Source organism: Quercus suber, unplaced genomic scaffold, assembly GCF_002906115.3.
Source record: "Quercus suber isolate HL8 unplaced genomic scaffold, Cork oak 2.0 scaffold_336, whole genome shotgun sequence".
In the NCBI taxonomy this organism is placed as follows: Eukaryota; Viridiplantae; Streptophyta; class Magnoliopsida; order Fagales; family Fagaceae; genus Quercus; species Quercus suber.
The window spans coordinates 685,975-713,558 of NW_027069788.1; the positions used below are offsets into that span (position 1 = coordinate 685,975).

Below are 27,584 nucleotides of genomic sequence, written 5' to 3' on the forward strand. Positions count from 1 at the left end.
CTTTAGATTAGGTTGGAGATTGATAATAATGACTAGGCTCTTTTGTTTTGTTCTTTCCCTTATAAAATGTGTGAAGTTGTATTTGAATGGCAAAATATGACAAAATCCTAAGTTTTGTGGTCAAAGAAGGGTAGTTAACGTGTTACCTAATAGTTTGGGTTCACAATAGATCAATTGGTATAATTTGGTGTTATACTTGATACAAATTTGGTGAAAAATTAAGTAGCTTGAAGAGCCAAATAAAGGAAATAGATTCTTGAAAAGTATTTTATAAAGCTTGAAGATGTAAGCAAAATTGTATATTTATTTTGTTTACTTAATTCTTTTGTAGTACAATTTTGTAGTATAATGACAAAATTATTTACTAATTCTCATTTTTAAGGATCTTATGTGTAAAATTTAAGAAAGTTCTTTATAAGGAAATTTTAAATTATAGCTTTTATCTTATTTTGGAGCCAATTCAATTTTCAAAAAATAGAAATTAGAAAAATATTTAGACATGTACATGTTAATAAATAGTCTAAAAGTTTTCTGTGTTTCACACGGATTATCGATTAGCTTTATATATATTATTTCCTATAATAAAAACGCAATCAAATAAAAACACAATGGGCATGTTTGGTAGACTGTAATAGGCGCTGTAATGTAATAGCTATTCCTATGGTTTAGTTATTCTTTAGTTTGGTTATATTTTTATTACAAAGAATAATCATTCCTTATGAATAGTTATTCTTCAAAATGAGGAATAACTATTCCTCTTTAAAAGGTTGTATTAGTTATTCCTTAGGAAGTGAAATAATTTCAAAACTTAATATATTTTCAAGTAAACAAACTTTCCATATACATCTAACAATTATAAAAATAAAAAATCATAAAAAAAAACACATATCTCTCTTAAATTTAAAAATAACAATTTTTAAGGAAATATAATTGTATGAGTAAGAAATTTCCAAAAATAAATGTTAAGTTTCATTCTAATATTATAACTCACAACCAAACTAATGAATAGATTTTGTTATTACATTATAACACATTTTATTCATAATAATAAATATTACAATTCTTGTTGTAATTCTCATTTAGTGTACCAAACATTACCTAAATGACAAAATGACAAAGGAATAGTAACTTCATTTCCCAACGTGCATATCCTATTTTGGGATGAAAAAGTATAAAGAGGACATACAAAAGCTAGAAGGACCAGCCGTCACAGAATCTGCAGCGTTGCATGGCCAATGCGCACATTTTTGGAAGATAAATGCAAAAACAACAATCTTAAAAGTTTTTCTTGAGTTAATGCAAAAGGCTCAGTTCAGCGATTTATTATTTTTTCCGAGTTGTTCTACTTCTCTTTTTTGATGGGGTAAAACTAAAGGACAACTTTTCCTGCTTAAGTTTCTGAACCATAGTGTATACCTGCATTGAGATAAAGATTTAAGAGCAACTAACTGAAAATACAAATATGAATGACATATAATGAGTTCACCAATCCAAATATGAATAAAAAGGAAAACAAAATGCCTTCGTAAGAATTAAATCCATTACTCACCTCCTAATTAAAAACGCATAATTTTGAACTGAAGCTCCAATTTTGCAACTAATGGGTTTAAAATTCACATAATTTGCTTTGTTTCATTCTAACTAAAGCTTATTAGAATACAAAACTCAAAATTCATTCATAAAAGTAGATCTGACACCTTTACATATTAGCCATAATGTATCTACTAGCCTCATCACACACGTTTCGCGAGTGCAATGAGGCTTTTTTTTTTTAGTTATCATAATTTTTCATTCATTCTAATTTGAGATTTGCACGTTTTCTTATTAATATTATATATTTAGAACAACTAATATAACCAGGAGTGTCATGAGGCTCTTCAAAAAATGAGCAAATATTACATGTTTATTTTGCAGCCAAAAAAAAAATTGTGTAAATTTATTTTTTATATATAATTTTTATTTTGAGAATCTAATTTATAAATAGATAAAGCAATTTAAAAATTAACAGTAGAGTGACCCTATTTGTTAGGTAATGTTTTAATGGGAGTTAGAGTTCTATTTTTACCAGACTGTCCTTTAGTTTTGTCTCTACTTAAACATAGAAGTGTAGGGGCATTTTTAAACCAAAAAAATAAGGATCTCAAACAGAGGAATCCCCTTAAATAGTAGTATAGATGTTGGTGGCTTCTGCCATTCCAACCCACATATCATCTGTTTCATAGATTATCATATTGGTTTGATAAAGTTCCCTTGCAGCATTATCAATCTTGCAAACTAGAGAGATGTTTCAACAGACTCTTTTAATTTAAAATTTTAGCTACTTCCAAAGTTCTTAAGGTGTAGAACCATTTTCTAACCTATTGGAAATTGAAATGGATACTTAGGATAATAGAAAAAAGAAAACAGTAAGCAAGAATTTTAGATCCAACTCCTTACATTGAGCTAGAATCACAACCAAATCCTTTCATCTCCACAACTAATCATACTGACTGAAGTATCTTAAACTTTCTACCATATCTGACATCAGCAAATCAATTTGCCTAGACTTCATCTATTTCAGATACTGAATGCATATTTTCACGGGGAGAGGCTAAAATCCCAGAGTGAGAGAGAGAGTAGGTTTTTATTTTTATTATTTTTATTTCTTTTTTTTTTTCATTGTTTTGGGTGGGAGGGTTGTGAGAGGAAACGTTAAGGGTAGCAGAAATGATTGATTCATTACTTTTACATTAGCATATTATTAGCAATGAATTTATAGAAGGAAACAAGGGGGAAAAGAGGGATCTTTTTTTTTTTTTTTTTTGCACATCCAAAATGGCCTAAATGGTAAATTTCAAAAAGGAAGTGGGTTAGCAAAAACTTTGCATGTTTAGACACATAATTAGCACTATTTTTACATCCTATAGCAATCACTTTATAATTAGACATCGTCTTATCATGGAAACTTGAGGTGCAGGATTAAGACTACCTTTCTTACAGAAGATGTCAATCCCATGCTCGAAAGGGCCTCGCCATCCACGTACTTCCAAGTCATAGTTTCTTTGTCTTGTATCCCAGACAAGTGATTCCCCCCACCTTCATGCCAAGAGAAAGCAATCATGGATCACGCATTGCAAAGTCATGAATGTGCAGAGAAAGCTCAAAGAGCCCCCACTTCACTAATGGAATAAAAAATAAAAAAAGTCTGACAAGTACACCCTTGACAATAAAAAGATATGCAGCTAAATTTAATGATATTTCCATTAAAACAATATACTGCTGTTACAATTTGTATCATTTTCTAGATATAAGCAAGGTATAAATTTCACTTTGGCCCACCAACAAAAGTAAGATCTTCAAAATAAAACAATGGAGACAGAATAAAACCTCAGCAATGCATGGAAATGTCAGGAGAAGTATGGTGAAAAAATGAGCTTTCCAGGTCTCTAATTCAGTGTGCAAAAGGCCTAAGTGTCCGGGAGCAGAGCATATCCAAAGTCCAAGCACACCAAAATTCCAAATGATTTCATTCCAATTTATATGCTTCTAAACACAAGGCAAAATTTTGATTTTTGCTACTCATATCAGGTTTAGATGAAACTGTGGTTTTGTGCATTCCAATTGACATGATAAAATTTACATTAATTATGATAATATGGTTTTATAAATCACCTATAATAATTTTATAATAAATATGATACTATCCATCATTAAGTGCCAATAATTCTGACTACTAGAATTTATTGCAAATAATGCTTTATATTTAAGAGTATAACTTGATACTCAAAGAACAGCAACATTCAAATCTATTTATTTCATAAAAGCACACCCCTGTTACAAAATTTAAGAGAGCAAGCACAAACCTTTTAGATGTAATACCAACAGTTCCACATATATTTTTAGACGAATGTGAGAGAAAATATGGACAAACTCTCCAACATTCTTCCTGAAAGCTATGTTGCAGGTCTGTTTGGTATCAAGTCCAAAATTGTTTTTCAAAAAGTGATCAATTACTTCTCTCCTAGTGGCCAAATCAGCTTCTCCATCCAGCAAGACAGATGGGAATTCCCAGAGGCCAGCAAGCAAACCATCATCAGGCCTTTTTACAAGAAGAAATCTATTGTTAGTTTGTCTTCCCTCTAATTTTTCCAGACCTCCCAGTACCTCTCTACTGTCAATTTGGCTTCCCTCTGATGTTCTCTGACCTCCCAGTAACTCCACAACACATACAGCAGAAAAATCTTGTCTCTGTTTGACCCTTACCCCCTTAAGTGGGAAATCTGTAACCAATACCAAGCTATCATGTCTAAAGATTGAGAGTGCACGACAGTGTCCAGATGCAGGACATGAAGAGCAGCTTGGGTTCAGTGAAGTGCATACAGTTGCACCAAGCTCCATGAGAGCCTGATTGAAGTCTCCAGGTCGGGTAGGATCAACTAGCTGAGCTGCTAGTTTCCTATCACCACACCACATAAAACCAGAAAAAGGTTAAAACATCAAACACAGACATGCATTAAATACACAAACTCCAGGAAAGACAATCAAATTATCATCCTGTCATCACTTTGATCAAATCATGAAGGCTGCCATAAATGTGCTTAGTATGATCCGTGATGCATATATATTATCAGATAAGCAGTGCATTTTCACACAATTTCCAAAATTCAAAAAAACAATAATGAAAAACAAAAACAAACAAAAGAAAAGAAAAGAAAGAGGTCCAAGAATATCAACTTTATTGAAGAGAGGAATCACAAAAATTCTTCTGATCTTAGGCGCATGCCACTAGAATGCTTTAAACCCATGGGATTTACTCAAGTATGGTCATACAATAAAATAAAATAAAATAAAATAAAAAAGAGTACAAAGTTATTTTTGCAATTTTTGAAATATGTGAGGTATTTTTGTAATATAGGACTTCTATAAAGGATAGATGCATTGTCAGCAACTTGTCATCATATTGTTATTTAGCCTCCAAGTGCTTCACCATGAAGCAATCAGCTAGCTTACTTAGTTCTTACTAAGGAGGTAGATCCATAGATCTATAACATTTCATTTTGGAAATGAACTTGCAGTTGAATTCTGGGTAGCCTTTAATATTTCTGTGGGGTTGCATGCTATACGCCCCTTCGTGATCAAATGCAGCAAGACACTTACTACTTGGATCAAGATGACGACCATTCTCATGCCCTGTTAGCTACCCTAAATCCTTGTACAATTGCCCTACCTTGTAGCTTAGTGGCATAGTCTACCCTCCTTTATTAGAAGAACCAAGGTTGGAATCCCCCTTCCCCCACTATTGTAACTATCAAAGAGAGAGAGAGAGAGAGAGAGAGAGAGAATCTTTTAGCATCAATAAGTAGCTTTCTCCTAAACTAGGAAGTAAAGATATTCCCACATATCTTATTGAAAACAAATAGCAAATATTACGATTAAAAGAGACAAATTACCTGAAGTTCAGATTCTAGAAAATCAAGGATAATGCCTAGAATTATCCCTTTTATTCCTTCTCCATCAATGCTAAGAATGGTGATTAGATCTTCATATTCTTGAGTATTAATTTGAAAGAGTGGTTTTGTATGATCCATTAGGACAATGTAACAAAAATCTAGGTATCAAAGGTTGTGTATATGAGTATCGATTGTAAAGTGTACTTAGTGTAACTACATGCTTGATGGTAATCCTACATATAGTAGCCTTTTGGTCAAAACAAAATCCTAGTCGTAGTTGGTAATAATTTTAAGTTCTAGTAAGTAATAAATATAAATATGCCTATGACAATATACAACCGGTTACAATGCTTGTTGTAATATTGTCACATGCATATCAAAATTACATCAACTTGTAATGTTGTCATATTAAAATCTAAATATATATATATATATATATTAAGCTAAGAAAAAGAGAGAGTGATGATGCTATAATTTCAAATATCTCCTATCTTAAAATCTAATCAGAAAGATTTTCCTATTTTGACAAAATTAGATAAAAAATCCCTATTTGAATTTATAGCATCACTCTCTCTTTTCTTAGCTTAATATTCAACATTTTTTCCCTTTTTCTTTTTCAGATATGCATATGACAACATTACAACCAAATGTAATATTAATATGTGACAATATTACAACAAGCATTGCAACAAGTTGTAATATTGTCATAGGCATATCTAGACTTACAATTATTACCAAGACTTTGTTTTGACCAAAATGCTATATATAGGATTACCATCAAGCATGTACTTGCACTAAGTATATTTTACAGTCATACACACACAGCCTTTGAAACCTATATTTTCGTTGCATTGTCTTAATGGATTAGAAAAAACCACTTTTTCAAATTCATCCTCAAGAATATGGATACCTAATCACCATTCTTAGCATTGATGGAGGAGGAATTAGAGGGATATTACAAACTTCAGGTAATTTATGTCTCTTTTAATCATATAATAGTTTAACTAATCAACCTTGAAATTTTAAGACTAAGGCTAGAATCCAAACTTCAAGTAATTTATGTCTCTTTTAATAATATAATAGTTTAACAAATAGCAAATATTACTTTCTTGTACATTCAAATTTTACTAACAAATAACTTATAATAGGTATTGTAGAGACTCAAAAAATAAATGTCCAAGCCCACTTAGATTAGTAGTACCCTGTCCCTCAAATCAAGCCCAAACAATAGAATTTTTAAGAAAGTGGGTAACTAACTCAAGTGCAATACAAGGTTAAGTCCAAGTCTAGTACCGAAGAATCCTAAGTAGTAGATAAGTGCAAATGGAAAATCAATTAAGGATAATATTCTCCTCAGGTGGATCCAAGGATCAACTTCGTGTATAAATTTAGTTATGGTTCTTTACAAGGTAATCTTGAATTCACCTCACAGTATTCTTATTACTTAGAAATTGTTCAGCCCCTTTTTTCTGGAGGGTTACCTTCCTTTTATAGTCCTTTTCCTTGCATCCTAGCCCTCCATCTATATGTCCCAGGGCATTTTTTTGGATACTTGTCCCATCAGAACCCTTCTGAAGGTGGTAGAAAGAGTTGGTAGCTATGAAATTACAGTTCAAGGGTCATTTCCACGTTAATGCAGCTGATAAGGCTGGTGCTAGGCATTCAATACAGAGGTGGGAGGTGTCTCCTTCATAAAACTTCCTCCCACTAACCTTGTTTCAGTTGTTGTCTCTTTTCCTATCCTTGAGCTTCTAAGGGGTATCAGTTGTCTTGATTCTCTTGCTCTCCTCGAGTAGGCAGAATCCTCGAAGTTTGTTTACCTGTCTTGGTTTGGTTTGGGCAAATTAATCCTCGGCTAGGATTCCTCGGTCCTCGTACCCCCCACAATAGCCCCTTAAAACCTTGCCCTCAGAAGACACTTTGAGGGGGAGGTTTTAGTAGTATTGGGAGAGCTGGTACATGCTAAATGCATTCCCACATGGGGACATCATTTCACCTATCTTGTGAACGCTCCTGACGCTTCAGTATCCATGTTGCTACAATTATTGCATTAGGCGGCTATCTGTCCCCCTATGCTCTACGTTGCAATGTTGATCCAACGGCCCAAATTTCTTGGGATTAATGAGTGGGAAATTTGCTGCTCATTTCCCATCCCTATTTCAGGGGGAGTGGAGTAATTTTTCCCATTCACACACTCTCTTCAATTTTCCTTTGAAGCAGTAGTCCGAGGAGATCTTCTTTCAGCACTTGTAAGTGCCTTTAGCCTCTCACCCATTTATAAAAGAAATCCCTTTTCTTTCTTCCCTTCTTATTTTACCTAATAGGAATACATGGGTAGGTTTGCTAAGTTAGTTAATACTCCCGAGGGCATGGCCGCTTTTAGGGCAAAGTATAGAATCCCTGAAAACGTAGAACTTCAACACTATGAGCTAGGAGAGTGGCTAGTGAATAAACCACCTAAGTTCGTAGTTATTCCCATGATTGCCTTTATTGAAGGCGGAATGGAGATTTCGATGGGTGGAGTGACTAGGGACTTCCTTATTAACTTTAGGCTTTCCCCTACCCAATGCTCTCCTAACCCTTTTAGGGTCCTCAGTAGTGTAGATATGCTAAATCGAAAAATGAGAACCAACCTCACCTAGCATGACATGAATTAGGTTAACAATTGCCAAAGGGGAAAAGAAACAGGTTACTATTTTCGGAGTAGAGTTCTTGCTGTTAGATTGATTTCCTGTATTTCTGATTCCAATAAAGGTATGGACAAAGACTTACTCATCGTTTCGGGTGAATGGCATGATGGTTTGCACTGCCTTACCTAATGTACGACACAATTTACTATTTAATTATTGTAATTTATTATTTTTGGTATTTTTATGTAAAAAAACGTTATTTTAGGTTTAGGTGATTTATTTTCTTGTTTTTAGGTGCATTTAATGCTTTTTAGGTCAAATTTGATTCCTGATATGGTTAGGTATCAATTAAGAGTTATTTTAGAATATATTTTCTTGTATGTCAAGTTTTATGGAGCCCTTAAATAGACTTCTAAGTCTATAAACGTTTTTTGAGAAATTATTGAATAAAAATCAGAAAAGGTGATGGAGAATTCCAACTCTGGTGACAATATTCTTCCAAATGAACTTTTTTGCATCTACGTCCCTAATATTAGACAGTGGTTCAGCTTTGACCCACTTTGTGAACTAGTCGGTCCTGACGAGAAGCCATCTTTGGTTTCCTCCTACTCTTGGGAATGGTCCAACTATGTCTAATCCCCACTGAGCAAATGGCCAAGAATTGGAGAATGGATTCAAGACTCCTCCAGGTTAGTGGATATTTGGAGCGTATCTCTGATATTGGGCACACTTCTTAACATAGTCTTGAGCAACCCTTTGCATGCTAGACCACCAATACCCCTAGGTGAGAGCTCTATGCGATAAGGACCTCCTCCTAGTATGATTGCCACAAATTCCCTCATGCACTCCTCCAATAAGGGCTCCACAGTCTAGAGATGGACACATAGTAAATATAGTCCCGAATAGGAGCATTTATACAGCTTCTGCTCCTCGGAAAGCCAATATCGCGGAGCTTTTCTTCGAATCTTCTCAGCCTCACCTTTGTCTTGGGGAAGTATCCCATCCCTTAAGAACGAAACTAATGAGTCTATCCAACTCGGACCAATTTGTATGCTATGTATTCTAGTTAGGGTTTGGTCACATTGTCCAGGAACCACCAGATCGTCAACGATTATAACTTGAGGGAGGTCTAATCCCGAAGAGGTGGCCAACATAGCCAACAAATCAGCATGAGAGTTTTGGCTTCTTGGGATTTGCTTTATGGAGAAAGCTTCAAAGTTAGACTGAGCCTGCCTAACCTTGATAAGATAATGTTGCATTCGTTAGTCTCTGGCCTCAAATTCTCCATTGATTTGCCCAACCACTAGTCTTGAGTCCGAGAAGTCCTCTATGGCCTTTCCTCCTACCCTGCCAACCATCGCCATCCCAGCCAGCATAGCTTCATACTCTGCTTCATTATTTGTGGCTGGAAAACCTAACCTTAAAGATTTTTCCACAGTTATCTTCTCGAGGGATACTAGGACAACTCCTACACCAAATCCTTTTTGATTAGCTGCATCGTCTATATAAACTTTCCAAGTTGAAGGACAGGGTGTAGAGACTACAAAGATCTTGGGACTCGGCATCTCGCCTACCTCGGCACCCTCGATAAACTCAGCAACTAGGTTTGCCAACACTTGTCCCTTTATAGTCGTACAGGGCATATATTTAATATCAAAAGCCCCAAGCATTGTCCCACACTTGGCAATCCTTCCCGTGTAGTCAGATTTCCAAAGTAGCGCCTGCAGATGAAGTTAGGTGAGAACCACAACGGTTTGCGCTTGGAAGTAATGAGGAAGTTTCCTTGTTGTATGTATGATGGCCAAAACTGCCTTCTCCAAGGGTAAGTAACCAGTTTTTGCTTCTTGTAAGGATTTGCTAACATAGTAGACAAGCCTCTACACCCTAGCATCTATTCTGACTAGGACTAGGCTTACTACACGATCAATGACTGTTATATAAGCATATAAGACCTCGTTCTCGGGTCGGGAGAGAACAGGAGGGTGTGATAAATACCGCTTCAACTCATCAAAAGCAACAATGCATTCCTTGGTCCACTCAAAGTTTTTCCACTTGTGGAGGAGCTAGAAGAATAGCCAACATTAGTCTGCTAACCGAGAGATGAACCTATTCAAGGCGACCGTCATTCCTATCAACTTCTGCACTTCTTTGGGATTCCAAGATGGGTACAAGTCATTTATGGCTTTGATTTGATTGGGATTAACTTCTATTCCCCGGTGAGTGATCATGTAATCCAAAAACTTGCCCGAACTAACACCAAAGGAGCATTTAAAAGCATTAAGACGCAACTTGGGCTCCCTGAGAACTGAAAACACACTTCCCAAGTCATTCAGATGCTCTGAAGTTTGCTTACTCTTTACAACCATGTTGTCAAAATATCCCTCAACATTTTGCCCAATTTGAGACTCAAACATTCGAGTCACCATCCTCTGATACGTAAATCCAGCAATCTTTAGGCCGAAAGACATCACATAATAATGATAATTCCCAGTGAGGGTTAAGAAAGCCGCCTTCTCTTGGTCGGAGATGGCCAAAGGTATTTGGTGATACCCCTGGAAGGCATCTAGAAAACTCATTTGAGAATGTCCAACCGTCGCATCCACTAGCTGATCAATCCAAGGAATGGCAAAAGGGTCCTTTGGACATGCTTTGTTCAGATCCGTGAAATCAACACATAATCGCCACTTCCCGTTCTTTTTCACTACCACAATATTAGTTAGCCATTCGGAGTAAAAATCTTCCTTGATTGTCCCTGCTTGCTTGAGCTTATTCACCTCTTCCTTTACTGCCTTGGCGTGCTCCTTCAAAGAGCGTCGAGATGGTTGCCTTTTTGGTACAGTCGCAGGATTTACATTCAAATGATGGCATATAAAGTCTGGGTCAATTCCTAGCGCCTCATAAGCACTCCACGCAAAAACATCTACGTTATCCTTAAAAAAACCTATATGTTCCTCCTTTTCAACGGGGAGTAGTTGAGCCCCCTCGAGGTCAACTTATTGCTACAAGGCCTCTTCTAATGTAGAAGAAGCCTTATCCAATGATTGTTGTCTGATTGCGGCCACTAGGCACTGCTTGGCCATTGTCTGACTTCCAACAGACTCTCCAACTCGCCCCTCAGTGGGATATTTGACTTTCAAATGCAAGGTAGATGACACTGCTCCCATGGCCTGAAGCCAGGGCCTTGCTAAAATAGCCATATAGGGAGAATAAACTTCAACCACAATAAAGTTCACTTGCTCCACTTCGTTCCCTGCATGCACGGGTAACTTAACGATCCTTCGAGGAATCATGGTTCTCCCATCAAACCCAACCAAAGGGGAATCATACTTGCTTAAATCCTCAGGCTTGAAATTCAGCCCCTTATATAAGTCTGGGTACATAATTTCATCTCCATTTCCCTGATCTACCAGGACTCTCTTTCCATCATACCCCCGAATACAAAGGGTCACAACCAGGGCATCATCATGGGGTTGAAACGTCCTAATTTTATCTTCCTCCGAGAAGCCTAAAGTTGGCAATGTTTCAAGCCTAACCCTCTTAGATTCTCAAACTTGCTCCTCAAGTGCTGGTTTCGAAGCTACAGACATAATACTTGAACATGAACTAGCATCGCAGCTAAGAGTGGAAAAAATCACATTGTTCCCAAGGATGGCCGAGTAGCAATTTCCCTTTGGTATCCTACTCCAGTCTGACTTGCTTGCCCTGAAGGCTGGTGTATGAACTGCTTCAGTTTCCCATCTTTCACCAATTGGTCCAGATGATCACGCAAGGTTCTACAGACTTTAGTTGTGTCCTCTATTTTGATGATACTGGCAATAAAGATTTTGATTTCGTTTGGATGGGTCTCCTCCCATCTTATTAAGCCACTTGAAATAAGTTTCGTTATTTATCTTCTCAAGGATTTGATACACTAACTCCTTAAATATTGAGTTGACTACTTGGGCATTAGCCCTTGATGATTGGTTAGCAAACTCTCTCCAGGGTCGACTGTGATTATACCCTTTTGGTTGAGGATCTCACCTTTCAGGGGGGAAGATTTTGGTTTTTCCCTTTCCTTAGGTTTGATCCTTCTCGACCTGCTTATGCTTGTCAATGCAGTCCATGAGATGACGCATACTTTAGGCGGGTTTTGTAGTCAAGGACTTTCTCAAATCGTGTTCTGTTGGGAACCCAACCTTGCAAGTCCTTATGGCCACATCTTTGAAATCCCCGTCAATTTCATTAAATGTTTCCCAATACTTGTCAGAGTAGGTTTTAAGCATCTCCCCTTCTCTCATCACCATGGACAACAAAGAGTCCCAAGGTCTGGGAACCCTGTTGCACGTCACGAATCTCACTCTGAAAGCCCTAGTTAGCTCTTCATAAGAGCTTATTGATCCCTCTTCCAGCCCATCGAACCATCTCATGGCAACAGACCCGAGACTAGAAGGAAAAACCTTACACATAAGGGCTTCATTCCTCAAGTGAATGACCATCATTTGGTTAAAGTGACTCTCATGTTTCACGGGGTTGGTCCTATTAAAAGTAGGTTGAGTAAAACGATGGGGAAGCTTGGCCCTGATATTCTTCGCGTGAAGGGTGACTTAGAGATTTGGCATAGAGTTTTGTTCATTGCATTGTTTCCCATGCTCCTAGGAAATGAGCCCTCACCTCGCCTTTTACTATGTTTCTCCACCCTATCTAAGTGTGAAGATGTAGAGAAAAATTCACTGGGGGGAGTCCCTAACCTCGGTCTGTAGCTACAGTCTCCCTCATCTTCAGATCTTGAGCTTGATGGAGGTGTTTGATCTCCCCTAACATGTGCCCTATGGTGCAATTTTTTGTGTAGATGATCAATCTCCAACTTGAGATTTCGGGTCTCTTGCTCATGGGACATATGACTTCCAATTCTTGATTGGCTCCTATTAGTATGTTCTGTATGTTGTGTTTCCACCCTAACACTTAGAGTTCGATTATGCTCTCGATCCCTCCTCCGCTCTAGATTGACAAAGTGATCCACACATTGCAAGCCAACAGATTCCTCTTTATCCTGTTTCGAGTTATCCATAGCTTGGATGAAGAAGATTGCAAATGGTTTCCCACAGATGGCGCCAATTGTAGAGACTCAAAAAATAAAGGCCCAAGCCCACTTAGATTAGTAGTACCTTGTCCCTCAAATCAAACTCAAACAATAGAATTTTTAAAAAAGTGGGTAACTAACTCAAGTGCAATACAAGGTTAAGTCCAAGTCTAGGACTAAAGAATCCTAAGTAGTAGATAAGCACAAATGGAAAATCAATTAAGGATAATATTCTCCTCGGGTGGATCTGAGGATCAACTTCTTGTGTATAAATTTAGTTCTAGTTCTTTACAAAGTAATATTGAATTCTCCTCACTATTCTCTTGTTACTTAGAAATTGTCCATCCCCTTTCTCTAGGGGGTTACCTTCCTTTTATAGTCTCTTCCTTTGCATCCTAGCCCTCCACTTGTACATCCTAGGGCATTTCTTTAGATACTTGTCCCATCAGGACCCTTCTAGAGGTGGTAGGAATTACTAGCTGTGAAGTTACTGTTTAGGGGTCATTTTCACATTAATACAACTGATAAGGTTGGTGTTGGGCATTCAATGCGGAGATGGGAGGAGTCTCCTTCAGGGAACTTCCTCCCACCAACCTTGTTTTAGCTACTGTCTCTTCTCCTATCCTTGGGCTTCTAAGGGGTATTAGTTGTTCTGATTCTCTTGCTCTCCTTGGATAGGCGGAATCCTTGGAGTTTGCTTATCCGTCTTGGTCTGGTTTGGGCAAATTAATCCTCGACTGGGATTCCTCGGTCCCCAGACCCCTTATAGGTATTTTACAACCACACAATGTTCTTGATGTAGTTCTCCACTTCATCACCCTACTCTTATCATATGATTCACATCATATTCAAACTCTCCATATTTTTGAATTATTGATCCAATATATCAAAAATTTTCGCTCTTTGGTATCTTTTTTTTTTTTTTTTTTAATAGGTAATAAGACTTTTATTGAAAAATTGAATATCATGTTCACGATGGTGAACACTTTGAACAATGAAACAAATACAAGAAGATCAAGAGCTAAAAGAAATAGAAACTAAAAAATCAGCTACAGCAGTACAATTCGTACACCCCCAAATACGAGCCCAAAGAAACAAAGTACGAAAAAGTAAACATTTTATATGTTCCAAAGTTCTCGCCTTGTCTTCAAAAATGTGAGCATTACATTCCTGCCAAACTAACCACATTAAACATGCCGAGACCATGTTCCAAATGATTGAAAGATGCTTTCCAAACCAGTTTCTCCAAATAAAGAAAAAAGATGTCACTAACCTTGGCATGACCCATTGAATCCCAAACACTGCAAAAACTTCACACCATAAGGCGTGAGTGAACTTACAATGAAGAAGAAGGTGGTCCACTGATTCCCCGTTACAACAACACAAGCAACACCTATTAACAAAAAACTGACCTTTCTTAATAAGGTTGTCAATGGTGAGTATCCCATCATTAGTTGTTGTCCATAAGAAGAAAGACAACCCATTTAGGCAGCTTAGTACGCCATATACACTCCCAAGGAAAGACATTAGTAGTAGGACTAGATAATAGCTTATAAAAAGGGCGCACATCAAAAACATCAGATGTAGTCAATCTCCAGACCAACCGATCATCCCCCCTCACCCCTCGGCATAGAGGAATAAATAAAATCAAAGAATGAGTAGATAGTGGTTGCCTGCCAATCCTGAGGACCATGACGAAACAATAAATTCTAACTCCTACCTCCTTTTGAATTTGTTACAACCAAGTCAGAGACCCGTGCTTCTTTAGAAACAAAGCAATCATACATGGAAGGGAAGAGTTCCTTCAAATGAGTAGGCCCACAGCATGGGTCATGCCAAAAACTAACACGGCTACCCTCACCCACTTTAAACAAAATCTGGCTAAAAAATTTCTCTGATCCTTCTTTAATACTCCTCCATATCCCACACCCGTGAGCACCTCTTACCCCTCTAGTGCACCAGCCTCCTCTTGCCTCTCCATATTTGTCTGCTATAACCTGACGCCATAATCTATGATTTTCTTTCCCAAACCGCCACAACCACTTCCCAAGCAAAGCCTTGTTAAATAGCCTTACTCTCCGGATTCCCAAACCACCACATTCAACTGGCAAGCATACCTTATCCCAAGCAACTAAAGGATATTTAAAAACATCCTCTGAGGCCCCCCAAAGGAAATTCCTTTGAATTCTTTCAATTCTTGCAACCACAGCCTGAGGGATAGTAAACAACGATAAAAAGTAGGTGGGAAGACTCGATAGGGTACTTTTTAACAAAATAAGCCTACCTCCCTTGGACAGATACAGTCTTTTCCATCCAGCCAACCGTTTCTCCATCTTTTCAATAATAGGATTCCAAATTGATGAATCCTTATAGTGTGCCCCAAGAGGCATGCCCAAATATCTCATAGGCAAAATGCCCACCTTGCAACAAAGGATATGAGCCAAACCATTCAAATCCCCAACATCGCCAACAGGAACAATCTCGCTCTTGCCTACATTAACTTTCAGGCCTGTAATAGCTTCAAAGAAGATCAGCACCATCCGCACGTATAATAACTGTTCCCTAGAAGCATCACAAAACAATATAGTATCATCGGCAAAAAGAAGGTGAGAAATATGGATGCCCCCATGTCTATGTGATCCCGCTTTAAATCCACAAAGAAAACCACCATTTTTTGTCTTCTTCAACATTCTACTTAACACTTCTATAATCATAAGAAATAAAAGTGGAGACAAAGGATCCCCTTTGCGAAGACCACAAGAACTACCAAAAAAACCTGCAAGAGATCCATTAACCAGAACAGAGAATTTAACTATAGAGATGCACGCCTTAATCCACCTACTCCACCTTGCCCCAAAGCCCATCCTTTCCATAAGGTAAAATAGTGCATTCCAGTTCACATGATCATAAGCATTCTCAATGTCCAGCTTTATTATAACACTAGGAATACCACTCTTCAACTTGCTGTCTAAGCATTCATTAGCAACAAAAACCGAATCAAGGATTTGTCTCCCTCCCACAAAAGAATTTTGAGAGTCGAATATCAATTTATCCAAAACTCCTCGAAGCCTATGAGCCAACACCCTAGCCAACAGTTTATAAAGGTTGCCCACAAGACTAATGGGGCAAAAGTCTTTGATATTAACTGCATTAGTCTTCTTGGGGATCAAACATAGGAACATGGCGTTAAGAGATTTCTTAAAAACACACTGACTATGAAAATCTTTGAAGAAAGCCAATATATCCCCTTCTAAAACACTCCAGCATTTCTGAAAGAATGTCATAGTAAACCCATCTGGCCCAGGGGCCTTATCTCCTTCCGCCTCCTTAAGAGCCTCAATAATCTCCTCCTTCTCAAACTCTCTCTCCAACATAGACCTCTTAGTTTCGTCTAGACAAGCAAATTCTAACCCATCAATAGTAGGTCTCCAAGTTTCCGGTTCCTGATATAATCTCTTGTAAAAATCCACCACTTGATCCGTAACATCTGACTCCTCCTCAAAGAGAACGCCATCTACCTCCATACCCCTAATCTGATTGGTTTGCCTATGGGAATTGGCAATTCTATGAAAGAATCTTGTGTTGTTATCACCTTCTTTGATAAAAAGAGCCTTGGACTTCTGCCTCCAAGAAATCCCTTCCAAGGAAGCCAGAAAATCTATATCAAATTTAACCACCAACCTTCTAGCCCTATCCTCTTGAGTCAACACCTGCATCTCTTCTCTCATGTCAATGTCTAAGAGCTCGGTCAAAATACTCTTTTTCCTAAAAGCTACATCTCCAAAAACATGCTTGTTCCAATGCTTCAAATCCCTTTTAAGGGCTTTCAATTTACAAGCTAGAACATAACTTGGAGGTCCCACAAAATGATAATCATTCCACCAATAACGAACCTTATCCACAAAACCCTCCACCTTTAACCACATATTTTCAAATCTAAAAGGGCTCTTTCCCCTCGACAAACCACCAGCCTCCACTAGCAAAGGACAATGATCCGACACCACCCTAGGGAGAGTTCTTTGAGTCACATCTAAGAAATGCTCTTCCCAATCTGCCGTCATCAAAACTCTATCAAGTTTGGACATAGAAGGACTATCAGAGTCTCGAAACCAAGTATATTCACCTCCTACCAAAGGCAAATCAATCAACGAATGTTTAGCAATGAAATCTGAGAATTTAAACATAGCTGGACTAAAAGAGTCACAGCCAAGTCTCTCAACCGGATAACAGATAACATTGAAATCTCCCAACAAGCACCAAGCCCCAGCCCACCGTGATCTCACTAAGTCTAATTCTGCCCACATAGCATCCCTAAGACTTCCATCAGTCGGTCTATACACCCCTGAACAAAACCATTCAAAGCCATCTGCCACACCCTTCAACACAACAGAAATTGAAAAACTTCCAACCATTGAATCTACTCTCTCAAAAACCCTTCTATCCCACATTAGAATGACACCCCCAGCTGTATGTATGGCGTCTAAGGCCCCCCAGTCTACAAAAGGGCTACCCTAGAGACTTTTAACCATGCTGGAGCTGGTGCTGTCTAGTTTAGATTCTTGAACACATACGATATCACACTTCCATTCCCGTAAAAGATTCTTCACAACATCTCTCTTATGAGGATTATTCAAACCCTCACATTCCATGACAGCATTTTTAAATTCATTTACTAACAGACGAACCCAAACTAGAGGATTTCAAACTACCTCTAGGACTTCTACTAGAATGCCCATCGTAATTAATAGATGAAAACAAATTTCTTAACTCCCTTATCCCCTTTTGGTTTGAATTGCTTACCCGACGAGTAGTAACAACAGTTGCTTGCTGCTCCTAAACCCTCTCAAGTTTTTGAAAAAAATCAATACACTGTCTCTCACAGCAATCAATTGGGAAACCCACATAAGTACTAAAATCTCTAATCATCCTACTCACCCATTCTGAAGGCTCTATAACATCTTCCACTGAAACCCCATCCGAACCATCTTCCATAGAGACGAGATCAAAAGAACCATTTGGGTCCCACAGAGCCAAAGGTGTAATGACCTCAGGGTTAACAACCTCCTCACCCTTACCCGAAGGCAAAGTAGTATCCCAAATCAGTCTAGGAACCTCAAAGTCAACCAAACCATGACCCACCTCAGAAATAGGAAAATACAAGTCCGAACGCACCCTCACTTGGCTCTGAACCTGAACTGGACACCCAGAATTTTCAATGGTTGTCGAACAAGCTCCATTAACTATATCGGTAACCAAAAACCGAGCCCCATGGTCCACGATTTGATCAACGACAATAGGAGAGTGTGCCGGTTCTCTATCAACACTCAAGCCTGCCTCCACAACAGTACCGTGATCCTCTGAACCCAAAACATGATCGTCGAGCTTCGTATCAATCACAAAAGGGCCGCTTAGTCTCCCACCGGAGCTCTGGAACTCCCTGGACTCTTCCTTGTGAGTCAGTCCCTCATCGGAATTCATATCAGCAATAGGGGAGCCACCCAGTCCCTCGCCGGAGCTTGGAATCTCCCCTTCCTCATCCTTGTGTGTTCCCGATCCTTCCCCAGTCACCCACTCTGAAATCTACAAGTCATCGGACCCATCACCTATATGCATGTCTTGAAATGTCCAAAGAGGGTTGACCCGACCCCTTCTCACGATTGGGTTGGTGGGCTTGAGCAGGTCTGCTTACAATGGGCTGAAACTTACCCCAAGAAACAGTCCGCTTACCCTCACCCATTAAGTCAATAGATATTTTTAAACAAAAGTGGGCTTGGGTCCATTTTAAATGACTTACATGGATAGGCCTACCAGCTGTTGACACACTAGCAAATATTGCCTTTTTGGAACCATCAAATCCCCCCAAAGGCTCAAACTGATTACGCTGACCAGTTATATTTGGAAGATACTTCACAAAACGTAAATTACTCCCTTTATTTTCGTGGCCATTTTATTTTTTCCAAACTTGGGGATTTTGCATGTCAACTACTTTTTCAAACTCTCTTCCTCTGGCCACCACCTTTTCCACCGGTCCAGCATTCGTCTTCCCCAAAAAATAGTCACGTAATCTTCTTCCAAACAAAGTCCAACCACCTATCTTGGTCACCTCTGGAACTCGTAGACAACCCCTTCTTGCACCATTGTGGTATTCAGAGATTTCCACAAATAAGCCACCCTTGTTAAATCTACTGGCAAACTCCAAAAGTTTAGAATTCTCACGTAAACATTTGAAAAAAGGTTGTTTTTGAAAGTTCCACTGATCTAGATCTGCCAAACAAGCAATAATCCAATCCAAACCCAAATGACCCACCCTAATGGAGCCATGGAACTTACCCCGTCATTCATGAATAGCATAGAAATCTATCCTACCACCATCAAAAGCTAAAGAAAAAACCTTTGAATCAATATGAAAGACATTTGAAATCCTCTCCAACCCCCCCTGACTGTGGTTTAGGCTTGGGCTGTTGAGGTTTAGGTGGCTGTGTGGGAGTAACAATGGGTTGTAAGGTTGAGGGATGTGAAACGTTAGGGGGCTATGCGAGAGTACCGGTTGACTTGGGTTGTAAGTTTGAGTGATGGGAAGCTATGGGTACAGGTATCAAGGGGGGGGTGGTGGTGGTCCTTGGCCAAAGGTCGACCAAAAAAATTGTGGTGGTGTGAAAAAAGGTAAAGGGGGGTGATATGGATTGTAGGGATGGCACGTCAAATTTTAAAAGATCTCTAGACCATCAAATCTTAAAGCCCCTTCATATTTATTTCTACTTTTACTAAACTTGCATTCCATGTGCTCCATTTTAGTCCTACTTAAATGAAAGCCTATATTGTAAAGAATCCTACCAAATTTCTAATAGTCGAAAAAATGATGCAAGTGCATAATGCATATGGTATCAATCTTTTTTTCTTTTTTTTTTTTTGATAGGTAATAGTTATCTTCATTAAAAAAAGTACGTCATGTCCACGATGATAAACAGAATGTACTAGAAACAAATCAAATAGAGATAGAATGCACGAAATCAAAAATGGAAATACATTGTGTAAAACCCCAAGTACAAAACCACCCAAACAATGTCCCAACTAACAAAAACTTCAAAAAATCCGCAGATTTCTCAACGTCCACAAAAGTGCGGGTATTTCATTCCCTCCAAATTAGCCACATCAAACAAGCTAGAACCATATTCCAGACTGAAGAAGAGTGTAACCCCAAATAATTCTCCCATGCAAAAAGAAGAGAAACAACCGTCCTTGGCATCACCCACTGCAAACCAAACATCAAAAACAGTTTACTCCATAAGGCGTGTGCGAACTTGCAATGAAGTAAAAGATGATCCACTGTTTCTCCATCACAACTGCACAAGCAACACCAATTATCCAAAGACAAGTTCCTTTTTACAAGGTTGTCAATAGTAAGAATACTTTCTCGAGCTGCAGTCCATAAAAAGAAAGACACTCTTTTAGGTACCTTATTACTCCAAATACATTTCCACAGGAAAGGAAAGGTAGGAGGAGCAGATAATGAATTATAGAAAGAGAGCACATCAAAAACACCATTTGGGGTTAACTTCCAAAAAGAACTATCAGTCCCCTCACCCCTAGGCATTTTGGAATAAATAAGCTCGTAAAAAATAGACTCTCTCCTCCTCCCAATCATCAGGAGCCCTATGGAATTGAATATTCCATCTCTTATTACCACCATTTGGTGAAATACTAATTAACTCAAAAATCCAAGCTTCTTTACCTATAGCACAAGAGAAAAGATCAAGGTAAAGATCCTTTAAGGGAATGTGCCCACACCAAAGATCATACCAGAATCGAATACGAAAACCCTTTTCTGCCACATAAAACACATGACCAAAGAAACTCTCAGCACCTTTCCTAATATTCTTCCACATTCCACATCCCTGAGCACCTCTACTAACTCTAGTGCACCAACCTCCACTAGACTCTCCATACTTGGTAGCTATAACCTGACGCCATAAATGATTGGTTTCACTTCCAAAATGCCATAACCATTTTCCAAGCAGGGCTTGATTAAACAACCCAAACCTCCTCATCCCCAAACCTCCTATTTCAATTGGCCAACACACCTTATTCCAAGCAAAAAGTGGATATTTGAAAGCTTCTTCAAAACTCCCCCACAAGAAATTTCTCTGGATCCTTTCTAATCTATCTATTACAGCTGGAGGGATAGTAAACAAGGATAAGAAAAAGGTGGGAAGGCTTGAAAGGGTACTTTTCAATAAAGTTAACCTACCCCCTTTCGACAAATATAAACGTTTCCAACCAGAAAACTTCTCCATTTTTTCTATAATAGGATACCAAATTGATGGATCCTTAAAATGAGCTCCACGAGGCATACCCAAGTAAATCATGGGCAGCCTACCAACATTGCAACCTAAGACACTAGCCAAAGTATCCAAACTCCCTACCACCCCCACTGGAACAATCTCACTCTTACCAATATTAACTTTCAAGCCTGTGATAGCCTCAAAGAAAATCATCACCATCCAAATATGTTAAAGTTGTTCCCTAGTTGCATCACAAAAAAGGATAGTGTCAGCAACGAAAAGAAGATGAGAAATATGCAAACCTCCTTGTGAACGGGAATTCACTTGAAAACCCCTAATAAAGCCTCCCTATTCTGTTCTTTTCAATAGTATACTCAAAACTTCCATCACCAATAGGAAAAATAGTCCCCTTGGCAAAGGCCCTAAGCACTACCAAAAAAACCCATTAGATAGCCATTAACAAGAACTGAAAATTGGACTGTAGAAACACAAAACTTCATCCACCTCCCCCACTTCTCTCCAAAACCCATCCTCTCCATGAGATAAAACAAAGCATCCCAACTCACATGATCATAAGCCTTCTCAATATCCAACTTGACAATCACACCTGGAATACCACTCTTCATTCTACTATCCAAACATTCATTAGCAATGAGAATGTAATCAAGAATCTATTTACCCGCAACAAAAGAGTTTTGAGAATTAGATATAAGTTTATCCAAAACACAACGAAGCATATGTGCCAACACTTCTGATTGTAGCTTATACAAACTACCCACAAGGCTAATAGGACGAAAGTCCTTAATGTTAATAGCATTGGTCTTCTTAGGAATCAGACATAAGAAAGTGGCATTAAGGGATTTTTCAAAGATGCAAGTTCTATGAAAATCCACACAAAAAAGCCATAACATCTTCTTCTACCACACTCCAACACTTTTGGAAAAAAACCCATAGTAAAACCATCTGGCCTAGGTGCTTCATCACCTTCAACCTCCTTTAAAACTGCAAGAATCTCCTCCTTATCAAACTCCCTCTCTAAAGATAGTCTCTCAGATTCATCCAAGCAAGCAAATTCCAAGCCATCAATAGTAGGTCTCTAAGATTCAGGCTCTTGATATAGATTCTTATAAAATTCCACCACCTGAGCTTGAACCTCCCTGTCATCCTCATAAAGCACACCTTCAACCTCCACTCCCCTAATTTGATTGGTTCGCTTGTGTGAGTTAGCCAACCTATGGAAAAACCGAGAATTATTATCCCCCTCTTTTATGAACAAGGCCTTGGATTTTTGCCTCCAAGAAATTTCCTTCAAAGAAGCTAAATGCTCTATATCGGCTTTGATCACAATTCTTCTAGATCTAACTTCTAGAGACAAAACTTGCAGCTTTTCTCTCATATCAAGCTCTAACAACTCAGTCAAAAGACATCTCTTCCTAAAAACCACATCCCCAAACCCATGCTTATTCCAATGCTTCAAATCACCTTTCAAAGCCTTCAGTTTACAAGCTAAAACATAACTTGTTGAAAGTTTAATCAAATTGTTGTAGAGACAAACTAATAATATGTTTGTTTCTTAAACAATAGAAAACAATAAGTCCAATGACAAAATATTATAGATTGGACGAATGAAAAACGTAAGTAAAATAGTATCTAAAACAATTACAATAAATCTAGTTCCATAATAAAATATAAAAACTAACAGAAAAGTTGTTGGAGTCATGATAGCCCACCATAATTTCTTGACAGTAACTGAGTCTTTTGGATTTGCAGAAATAGCCCTTAGTCTAGCAATCACCCGTATCACATTCCCATCAACCACAGGTACCACCTGACACAGTATTCCTTGAAAAATGCTTCATGATGATTAAACAAAAATATTCCAGAAGCTACTCACCTCCTTAAATGCTATTGAAGCAATAGCTCCGGCAGTATAGTCTCCAATTCCTTGAATCTTTTTCAGTGCAGAAACTGTTTTAGGAAATCCACTTCCTTTTGCAACAATCATCCTAGCTCCCTAACAACAAAAACAAAATGGAGGGAGAGCATTAGGACAGTTTACTATCAAGATAAGGATGTGATTCTCTTCTTCCTATTTTTTTTATTTTATATCCTTTCGAGATATAGGAGACTTCAAATTTCTTATCAGTGAGATGAAATACAGAACCTTTCATTGACATTTTCAAGTGTCTAAAGGCCTTCACTACAAAACCTAAATTCTTAAGGAGAACATGAGTATTGTGTCAGCCCACTGGGAAGGTATTCCAGTCACTTTGTGATGTCTAAGAGCCACAATGTACTAGATAACAGAAGATAGTCAAAGGCACCCTATGTCATTCAATTCACATCAGTTGAGAGATGAATCAGATTAGTTATCTACTGATTTTGGCACCTGCCTTATTTGAGTTGCAAGTTTTGCAAGTGGCATAGGAAAAAGAGCTCAGGAACTAAATTCAGGGGAAAAAGTTGAGGTTTTGAAGATCTAAAGTAACAGGACTTAGGCGAAAACAGCAACATGATACTTCTAGGGTTGTGACTTAGGACAAGGGAGAACAAAGGAAAATTAGGTTTAAAATTTCTAGGTCAGATCTTGGCAGTGATAGGACAGCTGAATTTTGAGGAATTAGTGTTTGGTTTTTTTTTTTGGGTAGGAAAGAGGTTGGAAAATAATAAGGATTATAGAGTTTCCAATGGAGGGAAGGAATAGTAGGATTTGAGGATGAAACAAAGGAGAAATCTAAAATTTATGTTGCTATTCCAGTGATGTGAACAGTAACGGGCTGTTTCAGAGTTATGTGGGGCTATTTGGTGGATGGAAGGGTACTTTTAGTTTTAGGCATCTAGACTTCCTAATTATCACGCTTGGGGACACCTCAAAGAAGGATGTGCATCACACAAACTGCAACAAGCTTCATAGCTTCTCTAGAAATCTGAAATTTTATTATTCTCTTCAATAGAAACTAGAAAGTATTAAACCCTTCAAACAGAAGACTAATACCTATTCCTAGTGGATATAGGACTTTATTTTAAACTCCTAATAAGACTTGGAGTTGTACTCCTTGGGCTTTATTACTAAACCCAAACTAAATAACTAAACTTAAATAAAACCCAAATATGAATTAATGGACCATTGGTATAGCCCATGTACACTTAAAAATAAATAAAACAGAGGTTGACCCACTGCCTGCATCAGGCTGTTTGTTATTTGATTGCAAACTTTAGGGAAAATATCATATTGAAGTTTTAAAATTGCAAGATTTCTGTGGAAGTAGTCCATTTTAGGGGTTTTAAGATGGTTGGGGTTAGGGTTTTGTGGTGGAAAAAAATCTAGGTAAAAGTAGGGATTTTGGATTTCAAGAGGATTAGAAAAGGATTTGGCCTCAAATTATGGTGAGAAAGAGAAAAAGCAGAGGCTGCTCTGGTGCTGTGAACAGCATTCTTGGACTATTGGGGTGCTGATTGATGGGAGAAGGGTTTAGGGATTTTATCACTGGAGTAAAACGGCAACCACAAGCACGGTGGCATGAGGAGTGTCCAAATAAGCCTACATCACAATCCAATTAGATTCATAACCCCAACCAAGTTGATTTTCAAGCTCAGCAAATAAGGCCAGTATTTTGAATGAATTTTGCCCCCATTTCATAAGATATTTGAATATTAATAGGTTAGTTTGAAAAGAAGTCAAATAGCATTTAATTGGGGTTTCTAGGGAATATTCAGCTTTTATGTTTTAGTTCTCTTGAGTAGAGTCAGTAGACAAGTCTTTTATTATGTATCTAGTTTCCATGAGTCAAAATCTTGAAAATGTAATGTTATTAATTGCCATTTTCATTCTCCTATGCTTAGAGGGCTGTTCTAAGATATTATGTAAGCCATTTGGCTGGAATAAATATATCAAAGTGTGTATTTGAGTTCATATAGCTTTTGGTTCTCAAAAAAAAAAAAAAAAAAAAAAAAAATTTATATAGCTTTGTGCTTTAGAATATTGATTTCTCCTAAAGCTGGAATAAATATATCAAAGTGTGTATTTGAGTTCAAATAGCTTTTGGTTCTCAAAAAAAAAAAAAAAAAAAAAAAAAGTTTATATAGCTTTGTGCTTTAGAATATTGATTTCTCCTAAATTAACTCCTATTCCTTGGGTAGATTCCTTTGGGTGGCGAGTTTGGTTTCTGTATCTCTTTGGGTGGTGATAATTTGTATCTCATTGAGTTGTGAGCCAATTCCCTTTGGGTTTGCTTTGGTAGTGAGTTTATCTATCCTTTTAATTCTTGAGTTTTTTCTTATTCCATATAACCCAGAAAATATAAATATATATAAATCCAACCTTCCCTCATTCATCATATCAGATAAGTTTGATTTGCCCCATACTTTTCTGGTATCAAAGGGGGTCACCTATTGCCGCATTTGTTTGTTATTGCGCTGAAGTTCTCTCTCAATCAATATAGCAGGCTGTCCAAGGTAATTCAAATTTCACCCAAAGTGTTTAAGTATAAAGCTAACAGAATTATGTTTTGCTGATGACTTGATGGTGTTTAGTGCAACTGATAAGTCTTCTTCTCAGCTTGTAAATGATCTTCTCACAAAGTTCTAGAAGCTATCTAGTCTAGCTACAAATCCTAAAAAGAGTGAGATTTTCTGTGCCAATGTCACTCCTATGTTGAAAGGTCAAATTTTAAGTACTCTACAATTTAAGGAAGGGAAGCTTCCAATGAAGTGCCTAACTATGTTTCGCTGATGACTTGATGGTGTTTCTCTCTCTCATTGCAAATTGAATTCTATTGATTGTAGACCTCTAGTGGCGAAAGTATCTGGTAGGATCAACTTTTGGGGAGCCAAGAGACTGCCATTTGCTGGTAGAATTCAGCTTATATCATATGTATTTTATAGCATACAGGTGTATTAAGCGTCTTTGTTTTAGTTAAGAAGACAATCATAGTCATAGCTATTGAACAGAAATTCAGCAAATCCCATTAGAATAGTATTGATAGTGTAGTTAATGATATTATATGCATATATAAAAACAATATTAATAGAAAAATGATAGATAAGAAGAGTGCACCTCAAGCAAAAATCGTGCTCTGCGGTAGTATCCCAAACCAGCCCACATTTCATTGACCTCCTGCAAACCAAAACAAATCAACCAACATTTAACTCTTAAAACTTAAAAGAGTTCAAATCACGTTTTCCCTAAGAATCAACAAAACAAAACAGCCACGAGTCTCATAGCTAAACTAACACCTCATGTTTGTTTCCAACAGGGTTCAAATCCCCCCACATTATAACAATTGAATTAGACCAAACAAACAAAACCCAAATTGCTAATTATTAATAATTACCTCAAGAGAAGCCAGAGATAGGTGTTGAAGGGTGGACCATTTCTCCATCCAACGGTTGTAGTATTGAATGACAGTCTGAACTCTTGTTTGCTGAAGCATTACTTCCGAAACCCAAACCCCATAAGCCCTTTTTGTCTCTTCTTCTTCTGATTCTGCTGTATTTGTATACCGCCATGGGAGGTCCCTCTTGTTCTGGTCATACCACTCCAACAAAGATTCTCTAATCTTCTGTGTTTCGTCTCTGCTGAAACCCCACTTAACAATATCTTCTATATCTTCTTCTTTTGCTTTTTGTTTGTGTGTTGGTGTCTTTGCTTGTAGCCTGACTGAACGTCTTGGCCTTTCAACAACTACTTTACCATTATTAGTCTTCTTTTGTTTCTGCTTTTTGTTTCCTTCCATGGTTGAAAAGCAAAGGCAAAACCCACTTTCCTTTGAAGCTGAAGCGCTAGGACTAGGAGAAGCAACCTTTGCAAATTCAAATCGACGCAATAAAGACCAACTTGTCGACGAAGGAGGACACCACAATGCGGGCCAAGGTGAACTGAGCCCCTCGAATTGTTCAAGCCCGCACTCGGATTCTTTTAGAAAATAACCATCAAACCCAATCATTAGTTAGGCATTGTTTCAAATATATTTGGTTTCTAATGATTCGGGTTTAGAGGAAACGATTTTTGGGATTTTTTTAGAAAATAACCATCAATTCCAAACTATATCATTAGTTAGGCAACGTTTCAAACAAATTGTATTTTTAACAATTCGACTTTAGAGGGGTCGACTTCTATGTTATAAATTCGAAAACAATAAACTCAAGTTTCCTTTTTAACTGCAGATCAGATCGATGAAGAGGT

The 27,584-nt window shown here is 37.9% G+C and overlaps 1 protein-coding gene across 2 annotated transcripts; it reads right to left on the reverse strand.

Moving 5' to 3' along the window:
- Nucleotides 1-999: 999 nt before the first annotated feature.
- Nucleotides 1,000-27,361, reverse strand: LOC112021675 (adenine DNA glycosylase). 2 transcript variants are annotated; one of them, XM_065759654.1, is made up of 8 exons: nt 26,734-27,361; nt 26,457-26,516; nt 23,295-23,414; nt 23,131-23,228; nt 14,392-14,511; nt 3,843-4,435; nt 2,969-3,075; nt 1,000-1,416 (listed from the first exon to the last, which is right to left on the reverse strand). In XM_065759654.1, exons 1-8 carry the CDS (start codon nt 27,343-27,345, stop codon nt 1,324-1,326), a joined length of 1,803 nt encoding a protein of 600 aa, XP_065615726.1. In that variant the 5' UTR covers nt 27,346-27,361; the 3' UTR covers nt 1,000-1,323. The 2 variants fall into 2 exon arrangements, with proteins under 2 accessions (XP_065615726.1, XP_023909996.1); XM_024054228.2 differs by lacking the exon at nt 14,392-14,511 and having other exon boundaries at nt 26,734-27,360.
- Between the last annotated feature and the right edge of the window lie 223 nt (nt 27,362-27,584).